At 39.3% G+C, this 13,947-nt stretch overlaps 1 protein-coding gene across 9 annotated transcripts in view; it reads right to left on the bottom strand.

The window, feature by feature from the left end:
• Positions 1–13,947, bottom strand: part of DIAPH2 (diaphanous related formin 2) — a 359,470-nt gene that overhangs the window by 302,387 nt on the left and 43,136 nt on the right. For all 9 annotated transcript variants that reach the window (XM_083484624.1, XM_083484625.1, XM_083484618.1 and 6 more), the window contains one exon: positions 7,952–8,091. In XM_083484624.1, coding sequence (XP_083340750.1) covers positions 7,952–8,091 — 140 coding nt within the window. The remainder of the gene's footprint in view (positions 1–7,951; positions 8,092–13,947) is intronic.

Below are 13,947 nucleotides of genomic sequence, written 5' to 3'. Positions count from 1 at the left end.
GCTAAATAATGGCCAACTGTAGTCTGCAATCTAGCAACGTCCTACGAACACACATACCACACTTCCAGTGACCAGGAAGCTGAAATATTAATGCTGAAGGAGAAGAATGAACAATAGAGTTCTGGTAAACAGTATAAGTGCAGCGAGGGAAGTGAAAGAATTTGGCTGCAGGAAAAATAGCACAGGACTTAGGGAAAGAGTTGTGTTTGGTGGTTGGAGAGCTAAAGAAAAATTCTAGGCTTTGGTCAACAAAAGACTTATTGGTGAGCCATTCTGAAGGCAAGTTGCAAGGCAGCAAGTCAAGATTCCCCTCCTATTTCCCAAAATAAAATGTCAGCAAATCTCACTGGCACGAATGCCAACCCTCCACATCATTCAGACATCTCTAGATTGGAAGCCTGTGGGCAGTTGATACTCCTGTCAGAGAGCAAAATATGGACCCCCTAGGCATCTAGTTACTGATACACAGAATGTCCACTGTCCAAAGGCAGCATTTCTTTACTTTCTGGTATTCTTTTTCTAACCCCATTCCCCAATGGAGTGGTTTACCAGTGAATATACAGGTAAGTTTTCCTTCTTCCTCTATGATCTCTGAGCTCTACTGAACTAGACAGATAATCAACAAATCATAACCTTTCATTTCTGAATTTCTGATAATCTCTGGGAGCACTTTTTAAAATGTTTGCATCTTCCAGATTCTTCACTGACATTCAAACTATTCTTCTACTTGTGTACATACTGTTGCATAGGTGGTACCTAAGAAACTATGACATTTCTGATGCAGCTTTCAAAGTGTTTTTAGCCACTGCTAGTAAAGCAATGCTAGTAAAGGTAAAGGTAAAACACAATATATGCAAGAAAGACTATGGATATGTGAAAATGGCAATTCCATCAACACAGAGGTCCATTAATTCAAGTTTGCACTTCCCATATAAACTGTGGCTTTTATAAAATGAGCAAATTCTTGTGCAGGAGGCAAAGCATGCCTGAAGCAACAGACCTCGTGTGAAGAAATTCAGTGTTAATATGTTGTCACTTTCAATATTAGTGCAACACCAGAGGGTAGAGTTCAGTGGTATGTATGGTATGCAACAGAATGCACCTCTAATGGTGTTCCATTCCCAGCAGTAATCTCAAAGCATAAGTCACATCACTGAACATCAAATAAAAGAGTGATATTTCAAAGCTGCATGGAGAAATAGAGAATGGTAGGAAAATAGAAAGGTGTAGTCCTCCTTGCTCCAATAATCATATGGTCAACTGTTACATGTTACAAGTTATTTAGTATTAAGTATGTGTAATATTCAAGAAACTAATAAAAGTGTCTTTCCTTTTGCTCTTCTTTTTTATTAGCTATCTTTAAAATGTTACTTATGGTCATGCCAGCCCATGGTACCCATCACTGCCTAAGGGGGGAGAAAGACAAATGTTTTCCACAATGAGTTTACAGTTTAATCCTTACAGATTTATACAGATTCATTTATATGAGCTTCAGCACTGTCACAATGTAAACTATAAACTCATTGCAGCAAGGACCTGTGAAGGAGCAAGTACACAGGTGGCACTATATAAACAATAATATAATAACCTTATAATTTGCCTTGGGTTCCACATTTTCTTATTTTTACAATATAGTTGCTGAGGTAGATCTAGTCTTTTGAATTTATTTAAATTAGCAGTAGAGCTCCCAATAATTAATGGTAAAGCCTTTGCTAATTTGCTTTTCTCTATCTCTCTCCCTGAAGCATTACCTTTATGTCTGCAAACTTCCTGCCCAAGTTCCTTCAACTGTACAAGCAGGAGAGCTGACACACAAATTTAAGTGGCCAAAGGAAAACCAAGAGGATACCTTCAGAACAATGCAACTCAAGAGCTGCTGTTGCCATTTTTGCAATTGTTGACTTCATATATCTAAAAGATTGAGTTTCTGAACTCAAATAAATGAGCAGAGTATTCAGCACACCAAGCATTCAATAATATCCCATTAATGCTTTGAACATACAACAATCACATTTATAAAACAAAACCTATAGCAAGCTTATGTTTTTATTGCAGCAATTCCCATCCTTTGTTGATAAAAAGTGAAATACTTTGAATAGTCACATGGAAAGCATAAAGGAACAGCTACTATCATATCCACAATTACCGACATATTTCAGCAGTCTGTCAAGAGTGTGTGCTAACTATTCATATTTTTTGTTCTGTATTTTATTTTTGGTGGTGTTTATACAACCCTCAGTCACTAGATGGCTCTCTAGAGCCATCTAGGTTCAAGATTGCTACTTGAAGCAATGCATAATAAAGATCATGAACAGACACAATAACTCATCAGAGTGAAAAAGACTATGGACTAATAAATGACAATGTGTCTGTGAGGGAACCTAGAGGAAATTAAAAGTACTGGCTATAAAACTTTTACAAACCTCCCTTTGTTTTAATATCTTCTAAAGAGCATTGACTTATGTTTGTGGAGAAATCAAACATGCAACTATGCAAAGGGCATGGCCTTCTTTGTAGTGGTGCTAAAACTGTGCATCACTTCCTCAAGAAGGTTATCACCAAGTGGAATCATTGGTGTCTCACCAGCATTAAATATTAAAGCTGTTGGCTATCTTTGGGTGGTGCTGGTAGTGGTGACATTTTCTCTTTAGAAAGCCTTTAACATTTGGTGCCTCCCCCAACCTTCATGCCTCCTTCCTAAAGCCAGGTAAGCAATGTGCTGGGCTCTGAGAAGGAGGCATGAGGGCTCTGACAGTGTCCTAGAGTCCTCCCATCTCCTTCGCAAAGCCTAGTTAGTGCTTTCTCTAGACTTTGCGAGGGAAGCTTTGTGCCTCCTTCCCAAAGCCCAGTGCCTTGCTTAGCCAGCTCTGGGAAGGCAATGCAAAATCTGGGGGGAATCAAACTTTGGTTTTGCTTCCCCCCTGCCACGCGACAAGGCAGCATGCTACCTGCGGGTTCCATGTCAAAGTACTCTTACGGCCTACCTGGTATGAAAAGTTGGGTCACCCCACTTTAGATTCTTCTTGCATCTATGTATGTATACATCTTGGGAACTCACACAATGGTGCTGTTTGTATGCTACTTTTATTATTCTGTATTCTGCACTGGGTGACTTTTAGCTTCAAAAAGCAGGGTAGAAAAATTAAACAAATAGGCATAACTTTTAAAGTACTAAACCCAATTCCATAGTTCAAAACCACAGACTTCTGAGAACCTATTCCAATGAAGGTTAGGTCATACATACCCCATCTCATTCTCCCATGCCTACATGAAATAGTAAAGTATTAACATGTCTTATTTAGATTTAAGATTACAATTAATTCAGCAGATCATTGGGATATGAATTCACTGAATTTTGGACATATTTCGTTACCTTGGGTTACTAAACACAATTACTACCAGAAGTACACAGAACAAAGTGGAACTTCATTTCACTTCTGGTTGTATTACTATTCCATTTTGGAGGAAGGTTAAACAGAATCACATTTTAATTTTTGCATTGCAATAGCCAAATTATTTAACTTGCAGTACTTGAAAAGAGTGAGCCTGTTACACACTGAAACATAGTAGTCAAGGAGGCTGTAGCACTTAACTGACAGCACGCTAGTTGTAGATTTAACAAAATTCATGCCTATTAACTGCCTAGCCTCTCCTTCCATTTTCTTTATTTTCCCCATTATGTGACATGGTTGATAATTTGTTTTTAGGGTTGAATGAATTGGTGGAGTAAGAGACGAGGGAAGGCATACTTAAGATTTTACTGTGCATGTTCATATTTAAAAAGTCTTGTTGAAAGGTTAAAGCAAGTTATATATAAGGCTCAAAGGAAACAAGAAGTAAAGCTGATCAAGCAAATAGTTATATTTTAATATTTGTACCACTGTTCTGCTCATATGTCATTAAAAAAAAAACACAAACCAGAGACTGTGAGCATTAAAAAAAGGATAAGGAACTACCACCTTCCTCCTAGGACTCTACCTTCAGATGTATTCAAAGAGAGAACTCTAGCCTCAACCACAGCACAATCCAGTTTCAGGCTTAGACACAAAGTTATTAAGAATATGAATGTATTAGCAGTGATACTTCTCTGATAGAACCCAACAATACAAAATTCAACTGGATGTTAAAAGGAGGCTTGAAAGTCATCTGAATAAAGACAGCAGTAGAAACTATAGTAGCAACTGAGAGCACCAAGAAATAGATAAGCCCAAGAATCACAATTTAGACAAGATTCAAAAGGTGACAATAAAAGGGGGAAATGTGGCGAAAGAATAGATAACACTAATTCGTGAGATGAATGCAAGCACAATTAACAGAGAAGGCAGAGGTAACAATAAAACAGTGATGGGGTGCAGTCTTAGTCTCAAGGACTCAGACAGCCTGAATCTTTCAAAGCAGGTCTCAAAGGACTGAATTTGCTTTCTTGTCTTTACACTGGGACAGACACATCAAGGTCATGTTTACATGTTAAGTTTCCTTTCTCACTTTGCCTTCAGCAGCCAAAGGGAAGGGTCCTCAGAAATGTGCTGGGTTTGAAACACTTTGTCTAAGTATGCTATGCGTTTTGCAGTGTTAGGACCAGTATAAACAAGAAGTACATTTTCATACAAGTATGATCCAGGAATAAAGAGCCAGACCCAGAATGCCTTAATTGGATGAAAATGCAGTGGTGTAAAACGCGAAAAACAAACTGCTGGTTGTTGTCCACAGAAGTTGAACAATGCTGTCAAGAAAGGTAAAAAGCTGATGTCAATGTCACCTATCCTGATAGAGATATTCTGATAGCCACAGCAGGTGCTGTGATTCTCCAGCAGCTTGGCTTCACTCCTGGAGGTACACTCCATTGTCTCTTGAGACAGACAGATGCCAACAACCACTTTTAAAGCACTCTTATGTCATGTTAACAGTTACAGCTTCCCCTAAAGAATCCTGGGAACTGTAGCTCTACAAAGGCCTCCTAACAGCTCTCAGCACACTTAACAAACTACAGTCCCCAGGACTCTTTGGGGAAAACCATGACTGCTAAAATAGTATAAGAATGTTTCAAATTTATGGTGTGGATATGATTCAGGTGTCAGGAATCCCTCACAATGTTTCTCAAACTGGACAGCTGGGAGAGCAGGATTCACTGTGTGCCACTGTCCAGATCTGGCCAAAATTTGGATGCAGGAGAGCTGGGGGAAATTAACAACATCTGCAAAGGAATTCTCATTCCTCATAAGACAGACAAGGTCAGCTAATACTCCCAACTCATACAAAGGCTTCCTTGCTGTTCCCAATATTAAAGAGTTCTGCTCTTTTAAAAGACTATTTGTTCATCACCTCGTCCACTAATCTCAGTCTCACAGAAACCAATATACTGTTTTCACAAAATCTTTGTGTTTTGGAAGAAATAAGCCAGAGTATATATCCAAGAGTAAATGGATCTAGAAGAACTATGCAACCAATGGGCGCGCGCGCACACACACACACACACACACACACATATATATATAAACTCCACCATCAGCCACCATAAAAATGACTTTGATCCCATAATGCCCCAGACACAAAACAGAGGCACTTTCATTCACAGGTTCACATGATCACCCTTCTCCATTACCTATACCTTCCAACCCATCACCTTTTCTTAGGGGGGTGCAAGGGACTGCAGAAGGAATTAGGCAGGAAAACTCCAGTGAATGTAGTTTAGATACAAGTCCTTGTTTGCTATCCTATACCATACACCTCACAAGCTATTTCCCACATATTTGAAGCTCACATCCATTACTAAAAGTATTAGAACACATTTTCTGTTCTAAGAAACAGGAATAGTTTTCGGAATGAAAATGCACACAGTGATACCCCGCAAGACGAACGCCTCGGAAGACGAAAAACTCGCTAGACGAAGGAGTTTTTCGTTTTCTTAGCCGCTTCGCAAGACGCATTTCCCTATGGGCTTGCTTCGCAAAACGAAGCTTGCCCCGCAAGCTCTGGGGATAGCGGGGAAGCGCAACGTGTCTTCCCCGCTGTCCCCGGACCTCTTTTGAAGCAAGGGGCGGCGGGGAGAAGATCGCTTCTCCCCGTTGGCAGCCCTGCAATCTCCGGGGACCAAGGGGCGGCAACGGGGAGAAGCGATTCTCCCCACTGCCCCTTCCCTTGCTTTAAAACAGGTCTGGGGACAGAGGGGAAGGCGCGCGCGCCTTCCCCTCTGTCCCCGGAGATTGTGGGGCAGGCAACGGGGAGAAGCAATCTTCTCCCCGTCGCCCCTTGCTTTAAACAGGTCCGGGGACAGAGGGGAAGGCGCGTGGCGCTTCCCCTCTGTCCCCGGACGGTCTCCACAGGAACGCATTGACTGATTTTCAATGGATTCCTATGGGAAACCGTACTTCGCAAGACGAAAAACTCGCAAGAAGAAAAAACTTGCGGAACGAATTAATTTCGTCTTGCGAGGCACCACTGTACCTGCATTTTCACAGCAATCCTATCTATATTCGTATTTTTACTTTGTTATTGTGACAGAGTTGTTCCTGTGCAACCTAGTAGCAAAGGATAACTGATTATTACTAATAAGTCATATGAAAACAAATGTAATATTTTTTACTATAGTGGTGAACGACTATAATAATAAATATAACAGAGTGTAAGAATCCCACAGTCAATTATGAAGCCAATTATATGTGATTTCTCAACACATTATTTACATCTTTGTGCTTAAATATGTTGTTTCCAAATCATTTTTTCTGCATGAATAGTAAATGCTAACACTCAGACACAGCAATCCACACCAATCAGCTATATAACAAAGTGTTTCATGCTTAATGCTGTTTCTACCATCCCATTAAATTTAAGAGGTGACTGCTGTCATCGGATCTATCAAAGGTGATAGTTTGTGCTGGTTCTTGTAGCCTGCAAACAAAAGGTCCTAATGCTGTTATTGAACACATTTAAGAAGACAGATATTGAGGAACCAGGAAGGGCAAGCAACTCTTCAACAAGAATGTGTTATATAAAACTTTCAAGATCAAGTGAACCAGGCTCCATATTTATTGCACTCTGCTCCATGGACCAACTTTGACAGATTGGTGGGGTAACTCAGCTGTTATCCAACCACTGTCATGATGATGCCAAGTGAATAGTAAGCCGCCTGTTGAAGTTTACCCCCAGTGAAGGGGAAGAGGTCTGATCCACCACCATATTCCCTATGGGGAACACACTGGCAAAGCAGCCCCAAGCAGGATTGAACTCCATTCAATAGCTGATATCACCTTGTGGAAGGCAGCAGCAGATACGACAGGTGGGCATGGTTTGGGGGAAATGGCCTTGCAAGTTCATACTCTATGCCCTTTCCTTATCTACCACTCTCCTACCTCCCTTAAAACCTCTATTAAGACAAAACATAATTAAATGAAGCATCTGTCAAAATTCCTTGCTTATCAGCCCACTATGATGTATTAAACAAGATGTGGAGACATTTTGAATTCAAGAAGGCATATTAACAAAAATACCATACATAGAGCTTTTCACAGCTTACCCAGCAACAGGTATCATTTCTCAGTCTTTTGTTTCATTTACCAAGGATAAATAACCTAATTAATTATCAGCCATCAAAGTGTTCAATCCTTCAAATAGATTTTTCAATGAAAGTAGGTCTTTAAATAAATGCTGTAGTCACAACAGTATCTCCTACACAGTATGGGTTTTTTAAAAAGTTTGGGGGATCAAAATAGAAGCTGCATACAAACACACACACACGCACGGACTTCATCCTTTTGACACAAAAATCTAAATTTCTTCTACATGAAGTCCCAATTATGTTTTAAGGCCTAAGTAAATAATGCTCATAGTGAAAAACAAATCATAATCCCTGCAGCAGGAGACATTTTTATTTAGAACTGGCTAATTCTGTACTTTTTTAACATACATCACTTTACAAATGCAATTTCCTTGGATAACAATTTTCATTACCTACCTGACTGGATTACTCGTTAGAGAGACTCTCAGGGACTCTAAGCAGTTCAGAAGTTTTTCCTCTGAGATACCTGATCGTAGTTCATGGACATATTCTTGAGATGACAGAGTGCATTCGTGTTTACTATTTTTCAGGCCTCCCTTTTTAGGGGAAGAAAAAGAGAGTGTTATAAATGTATCAGAATACAAAGAGTTATTTTACAAACACATATGTCAACTTAAGCAAGACTGGTGTTTCACCATATCTCCAAGTTTCACTCTTATCAGAAAGTTGTTTTTGTTCCTATTTTTATTATGCATGTTGTGGTTTTTTATATTGTAATTTTATTGTGTGAACCGCCATGAGATATACAGATGATGGGCGGTGTACAAAATTAATTAATAAATAATGATGATCATAGTTCTTGCACATCCAGTGATCTATGGTGGTCCTATGCAGAAATAATGATTCTTTAACCATAGTTAAGGAATGAGTTGTTGGAATGTACTGTTCATTCCTACAATCCCTTCTCTTCTCATGCCTTCTCAATAAACTTTAAACCAGGGTTAGAAGTTACTGTGAAATCCAGTTAACCATAACACTGCACAACACACAAAGTACCTCTGAAATGTAAACACCCAATCTTTACTAATTTTGAGGTGCTGATCACGAAAATTACAATAACATTTGTTGATTGGCTCCTATTTAGGAGATAGAAAGACTGTCATGTAAAAATGACCCAGTCCGCATTAAGTACATAATTTCATTTGGCAATGTTATATTTCTAATTCCAGATTGTGAAATATGGCATCTTAATGCATCAGTCCATTATACACACCACTCCCAAGACCAAGGGCATACAGCTGAGTTTAGTCACGACATTGCAACTTTAAGATGGCTGAAATAAGATGTTGAGATTGCTGATAAGAAGTGAAGTCTCACAGGGTGAGCAAGTCATTTGTGTGACTTCATGTGTTAATCTGCCATTACTCCTGTGTCATAAGTACTACACAATCTCTTCACTGTAAATCCAGAAGTAGTGATGCCTCATAAATGTGTTAACAATTGTTACATTAATAGGAAATGTTTGTAAGCCACAGAAAAGGGCCATAACTCCAATAGTGTGGGGAAAAGGTGTTATCAGCTTTATTTTGGATGCAATATCAGGGAACAGGACAAGGCCTGGACCCCACACATATGCTGTAGTATGTGTGCAAGAAATCTTCCAAAATGGCTGAAAGGCATAAAAGAGGGGTAATGTCATTTGCTGTTCCCTATGCACAAAAACGACTGCTCCTTCTACATGGTACTACCTGTTTGTGGAGGCATCACAAGGAAAAAGAAGTGGGCAGTAGTGTGCCCGAAAACACCATCTGATTCTCACCCATTCCAGTGAGAACACGCTGCCTACATGAAAGAAAGCTATGACAACCTAAAATAGCTGTTAGACTGCTTTCAATACAGCAGGTATGGATGACATTTCTGTGGTGACTTGAAAGCAGTGTCTGTGTTGATGGGTCTGCAGCTGGGATATACAAATGCCACTGGGCTTTTTGTGTGTGACTAGGACTACCGAGCAAAGACATCCCACTATGTGAAGAGAGAACGGTCTCAACGGAAATCTCTGAAGGTTAGAGAGAAGAATGTGGAACACCCAGCACTGGCAGAAACACAAAAAATCCACCGCTACACATCAAACTTGGTCTTATGAAAAACTTCATAAAAGCCATGGACTTAAGACAGGATCAGCTTTCAATCTAACAAATTCCGTCAACTCAGTGCAGCAAAAATTAAAGACAGAATTTTTGTGGATCCTCAGATCCATGAGCTCTTTAAAGACCAGATGTTCGACAACCTGCTTCAAGGTGACAAGAAAAAAGTTTGGGATGCATTTTGTCTTGTGTCAACTAACTTCCAATGTCAGGACAGAAAACTACAAGGAACTGGTTGAGGTAACACTGTCTCTGTATCACAAATTTGGCTGCAAAATGTCCTTAAAGATACACTTTCTCCAATCCCACTTGGATTTATTCCCCATCAACTGCAATATAGTTAGTGATAAGCACGGTGAACAGTTTTCATCCGGAAATTGTAACAATGGAGAAATGATACCAGTGAAAGTAGTCCATTTCCATGTTGGCTGACTACTGCTGGATATTTGCCAGAGACAATCCTAAGCAGCTATGCAAGTAACAAGCAAAGCGGCATGAGATGCAGAAGAAGGCTTTTACCAATACATGTCATATATATGTATTTCTTGATTATATAATAAACTATTGCAGCTCTCTAAGAAAAAGTAGTCAATTTTGTATTTTCATTGTCATATTCATGCTCAGCACCTAAAAATCTATAGGAAATGGCTATTTTTATCATAGAGGCATGACTTTTGACAAATTTCGTTGCGCAGTGTAATTCATGCTAACCTGTAAAACAAAATAAAGTTTAATTTGTAATTCTTTACCGATCAAAACAAATAACAGCTTACACATTTCTTCAATTTCCCTTGTACTCAACAAAAACAAATTAACAAAATTAAACAAAATCAATATCAATATCAAAATGACAAGGTTTCCATTTTTAGGCTAATCTTTAGTGCCTTTTTTGTAGTATACCTGCTATGGGACATGTGTTTGGGGCATATGTGGGAGGAAGCACAGGCCACAGAAACAAGGAAGTGTATGCTTAAATACACGTCCATAGAAGTCATGGGTATCAACAACCATAGCTGGTTATCACATTTGTTAATGCAATCAGCATTCTACTTTGTGTTACCATCACAATGCAACAGGGAAGTGGTCTTAGTTCTTGAACAGTGTATACCTTTAAATAATTCCTACCTCAATTCATACAAAAATCTGTCAAATTTACATGTGATACTTTTTTTTTGCTTAAGGGAAGTTTTTGGGGTTTTTTACACTTCTTATCCTCCCCTTTCTATTTTATGGCAACTATAACTTGGCTGAATATTCACTAAAAATGAATGTCTAGAATTCAGAACTCAATAAACCCATCTTAAGTTAATCAAGGTGGCACAGTCGCTGATATTAATATCAGCTTGATCAGTAACACACATCAATTTTGCTTCAATTTTAAACAGAAATATTTATACTGTGAGCAATATTATAATGAAGCTTTGAATATTTGCTTTCTTTTTAATCCTGCCATAAAGCATCAACAGTACAAAGCTAGAATCTGTTCAAGCACTGTTTGTGAATTTAGTGTCTCTTCATTCACCTATTTTTAAGACTTTAGCTGCAAGTATGGCTTTGTTTTGTTTTAAATTCATGAATAACGGAAATGGATCTCAACATCAGAATGTACTATCTCTTGATACAGTTCATAAAGTAAAGGATAGAGGGTGAAAGAGCAGATGTGTGTGAGAGAGTAGGGTATATCAATGCAGCAATCAAAAGACTGCTGACTACTAAATTATTATGGCCCACTCTCACATGCATACATCAACTCTTTCCCCTTCTGTTCCTGACACTGAAAGCTGTACCGAAGAGTGAACATCCCAAACATAACAAATGCTTTCCTCTTGAAGTGGAGGATCTGAAAGGTGAATACATTTAAATAATGATTGTATTTAGAGATTTGAAGTGCCTCTCCCCTAAATACTTCCCATTCTACCACCTTCCAGAACAGTAAATTCAAACTACATGTTCAATGCAAACATCTGAATAGCAGTAACAGGCTTATACTGAAATGTAGCTCGTGGTGTCTAAGTATAGGTACTGTGAGTCGTTCCATACTTCTCTATAACTGTCTTTTTTATCCCCATTATATGTCTGTATAACAAAATTCCTGTTTCTCTTCACTGCCACTTTGCATTACTGAAGTAATAATTCTAGCATCATCTTGGAAGACAGTTTAAGAGTGAAGGTCAATATGAAAGCAGCACAAAGATGGTTTATAAAAAGAAAGATTTGAAGCACACTACAGGAGACACCCAGAGCTTCCAGGCTAAAAATGTATAAAGGGGGGGCATCAAGAAAGGTTTCCCAGAAATGGAAAGCAGCAGACAAGGTACTAAAAATGCTGCTGCAAGCATTGCTGAACAAGTTTTTAAACTAATAAAGAGGCACTCCTAGAGTCAGCAGAGAAATGTAAGAGCAAACTAGTCAAAGACTGAAAAAGACAAGGTAATTTTCCATACTTATAGATTACAAAAAACCAGAAGCCTCAAAAGGCAGTCACTATATAAGCCATATGGACCTGTCATCTGGAATTGATTAACTTAAATCATATCAAGTTAAAACCTGCTTTCCAACATACACAAATCTGTAGGAGTGGCTATAAGACTTATCTAATCTAAGAATTTGACCATCATCACATACTGCAGGTGGTAATGCCAAAGCCTTATTACAAGACATGGAAAGAATTAGACAGATGATTCTGATCTCTATAGGATATTTACACAGAACTTTTCAAAATAGCTGACTATGCATAAGTCAATTCAGTATCACTATGCCAATAACAAGGCCATTGGAGGTGATGACATTCCAGCTGAACTATTTAAAATATTAAAAGATGATGCTGTTAAGGCGCTACACTCAATATGCCAGCAAGTTTGGAAAACTCAGCAGTGGCCAGAGGACTGGAGAAGATCAGTGTACATCCCAATCCCAAAAAAGGGCAGTGCCAAAGAATGCTCCAACTACTGCACAATTGCGCTCATTTCACACACTATCAAAGTAATGCTTAAAATTCTACAAGGCAGGCTCAAGCAGTATGTGGACCGAGAACTCCCAGAAGTGCAAGCTGGATTTAGAAGAGGCAAAGGAACCAGAGACCAAATTGCAAACATGTGCTGGATTATGGAGAAAGCTAGAGAGTTCCAGAAAAACATCTACTTCTGCTTCATTGACTACGCAAAAGCCTTTGACTGTGTCAACCACAGCAAACTGTGGCAAGTTCTTAATGAAATGGGAGTGCCTGACCTCATCTGTCTCCTGAGAAATCTCTATATGGCATAAGAAGCTGCAGTTAGAACTGGATATGGAACAACTGATTGGTTCAAAATTGGGAAAGGAGTACGACAAAGCTGTATATTGTTTCCCTGCTTATTTCACTTATATGAAGAATTTATCATGTGAAAGGCTGGACTGGATGGATCCCAAGCCGGAATTAAGAACGCCGGAAGAAAAATCAACAACCTCAGATATGCAGATGACACAACCTTGATGGCAGAAAGTGAGGAGGAATTAAAGAACCTTTTAATGAGGGTGAAAGAGGAGAGCGCAAAATATGGTCTGAAGCTCAACATAAAAAAAAAAACTAAGATCATGGCCACTGGTCCCATCACCTCCTGGCAAATAGAAGGGGAAGAAATGGAGGCAGTGAGAGATTTTACTTTCTTGGGCTCCATGATCACTGCAGATGGTGACAGCAGTCATGAAATTAAAAGACATCTGCATCTTGGGAGAAAAGCAATGACAAACCTAGACAACATCTTAAAAAGCAGAGACATCACCGTGCTGACAAAGGTCCATATAGTTAAAGCCATGGTTTTCCCAGTAGTGATGTATGGAAGTGAGAGCTGGACCATAAAAGAAGGCTGATCACCGAAGAATTGATGCTTTTGAATTAGGATGCTGGAGGAGACTCTTGAGAGTCCCATGGACTGCAAGAAGATCAAACGTATCCATTCTTCAGGAAATCAGCTCACTGGGAGGACAGATCCTGAAGCTGAGGCTCCAATACTTTGGCCACCTCATGAGAAGAGAAGACTCTGGAAAAGACCCTGATGTTGGGAAAGATTGAGGGTACAAGGAGAAGGGGACGACAGAGGATGAGATGGTTGGACAGTGTTCTTGAAGCTACCAACATGAGTTTGACCAAACTGCGGGAAGCAGTGGAAGACAGGAGTGCCTGGCGTGCTCTGGTCCATGGGGTCATGAAGAGTTGGACATGACTAAACACCAACAATGTTAATCTAATATCACCAAGAACAACTGAACTGTGGGCCTGGAGCATTTGTTCAGAATATAATACCTTTCATATGCAAACACAGATCA

This window comes from Podarcis liolepis (genome assembly GCF_965112155.1).
Source record: "Podarcis liolepis genome assembly, chromosome: Z".
Lineage (NCBI taxonomy): Eukaryota > Metazoa > Chordata > Lepidosauria > Squamata > Lacertidae > Podarcis > Podarcis liolepis.
This window is presented reverse-complemented; position numbering and strand designations above follow the sequence as displayed.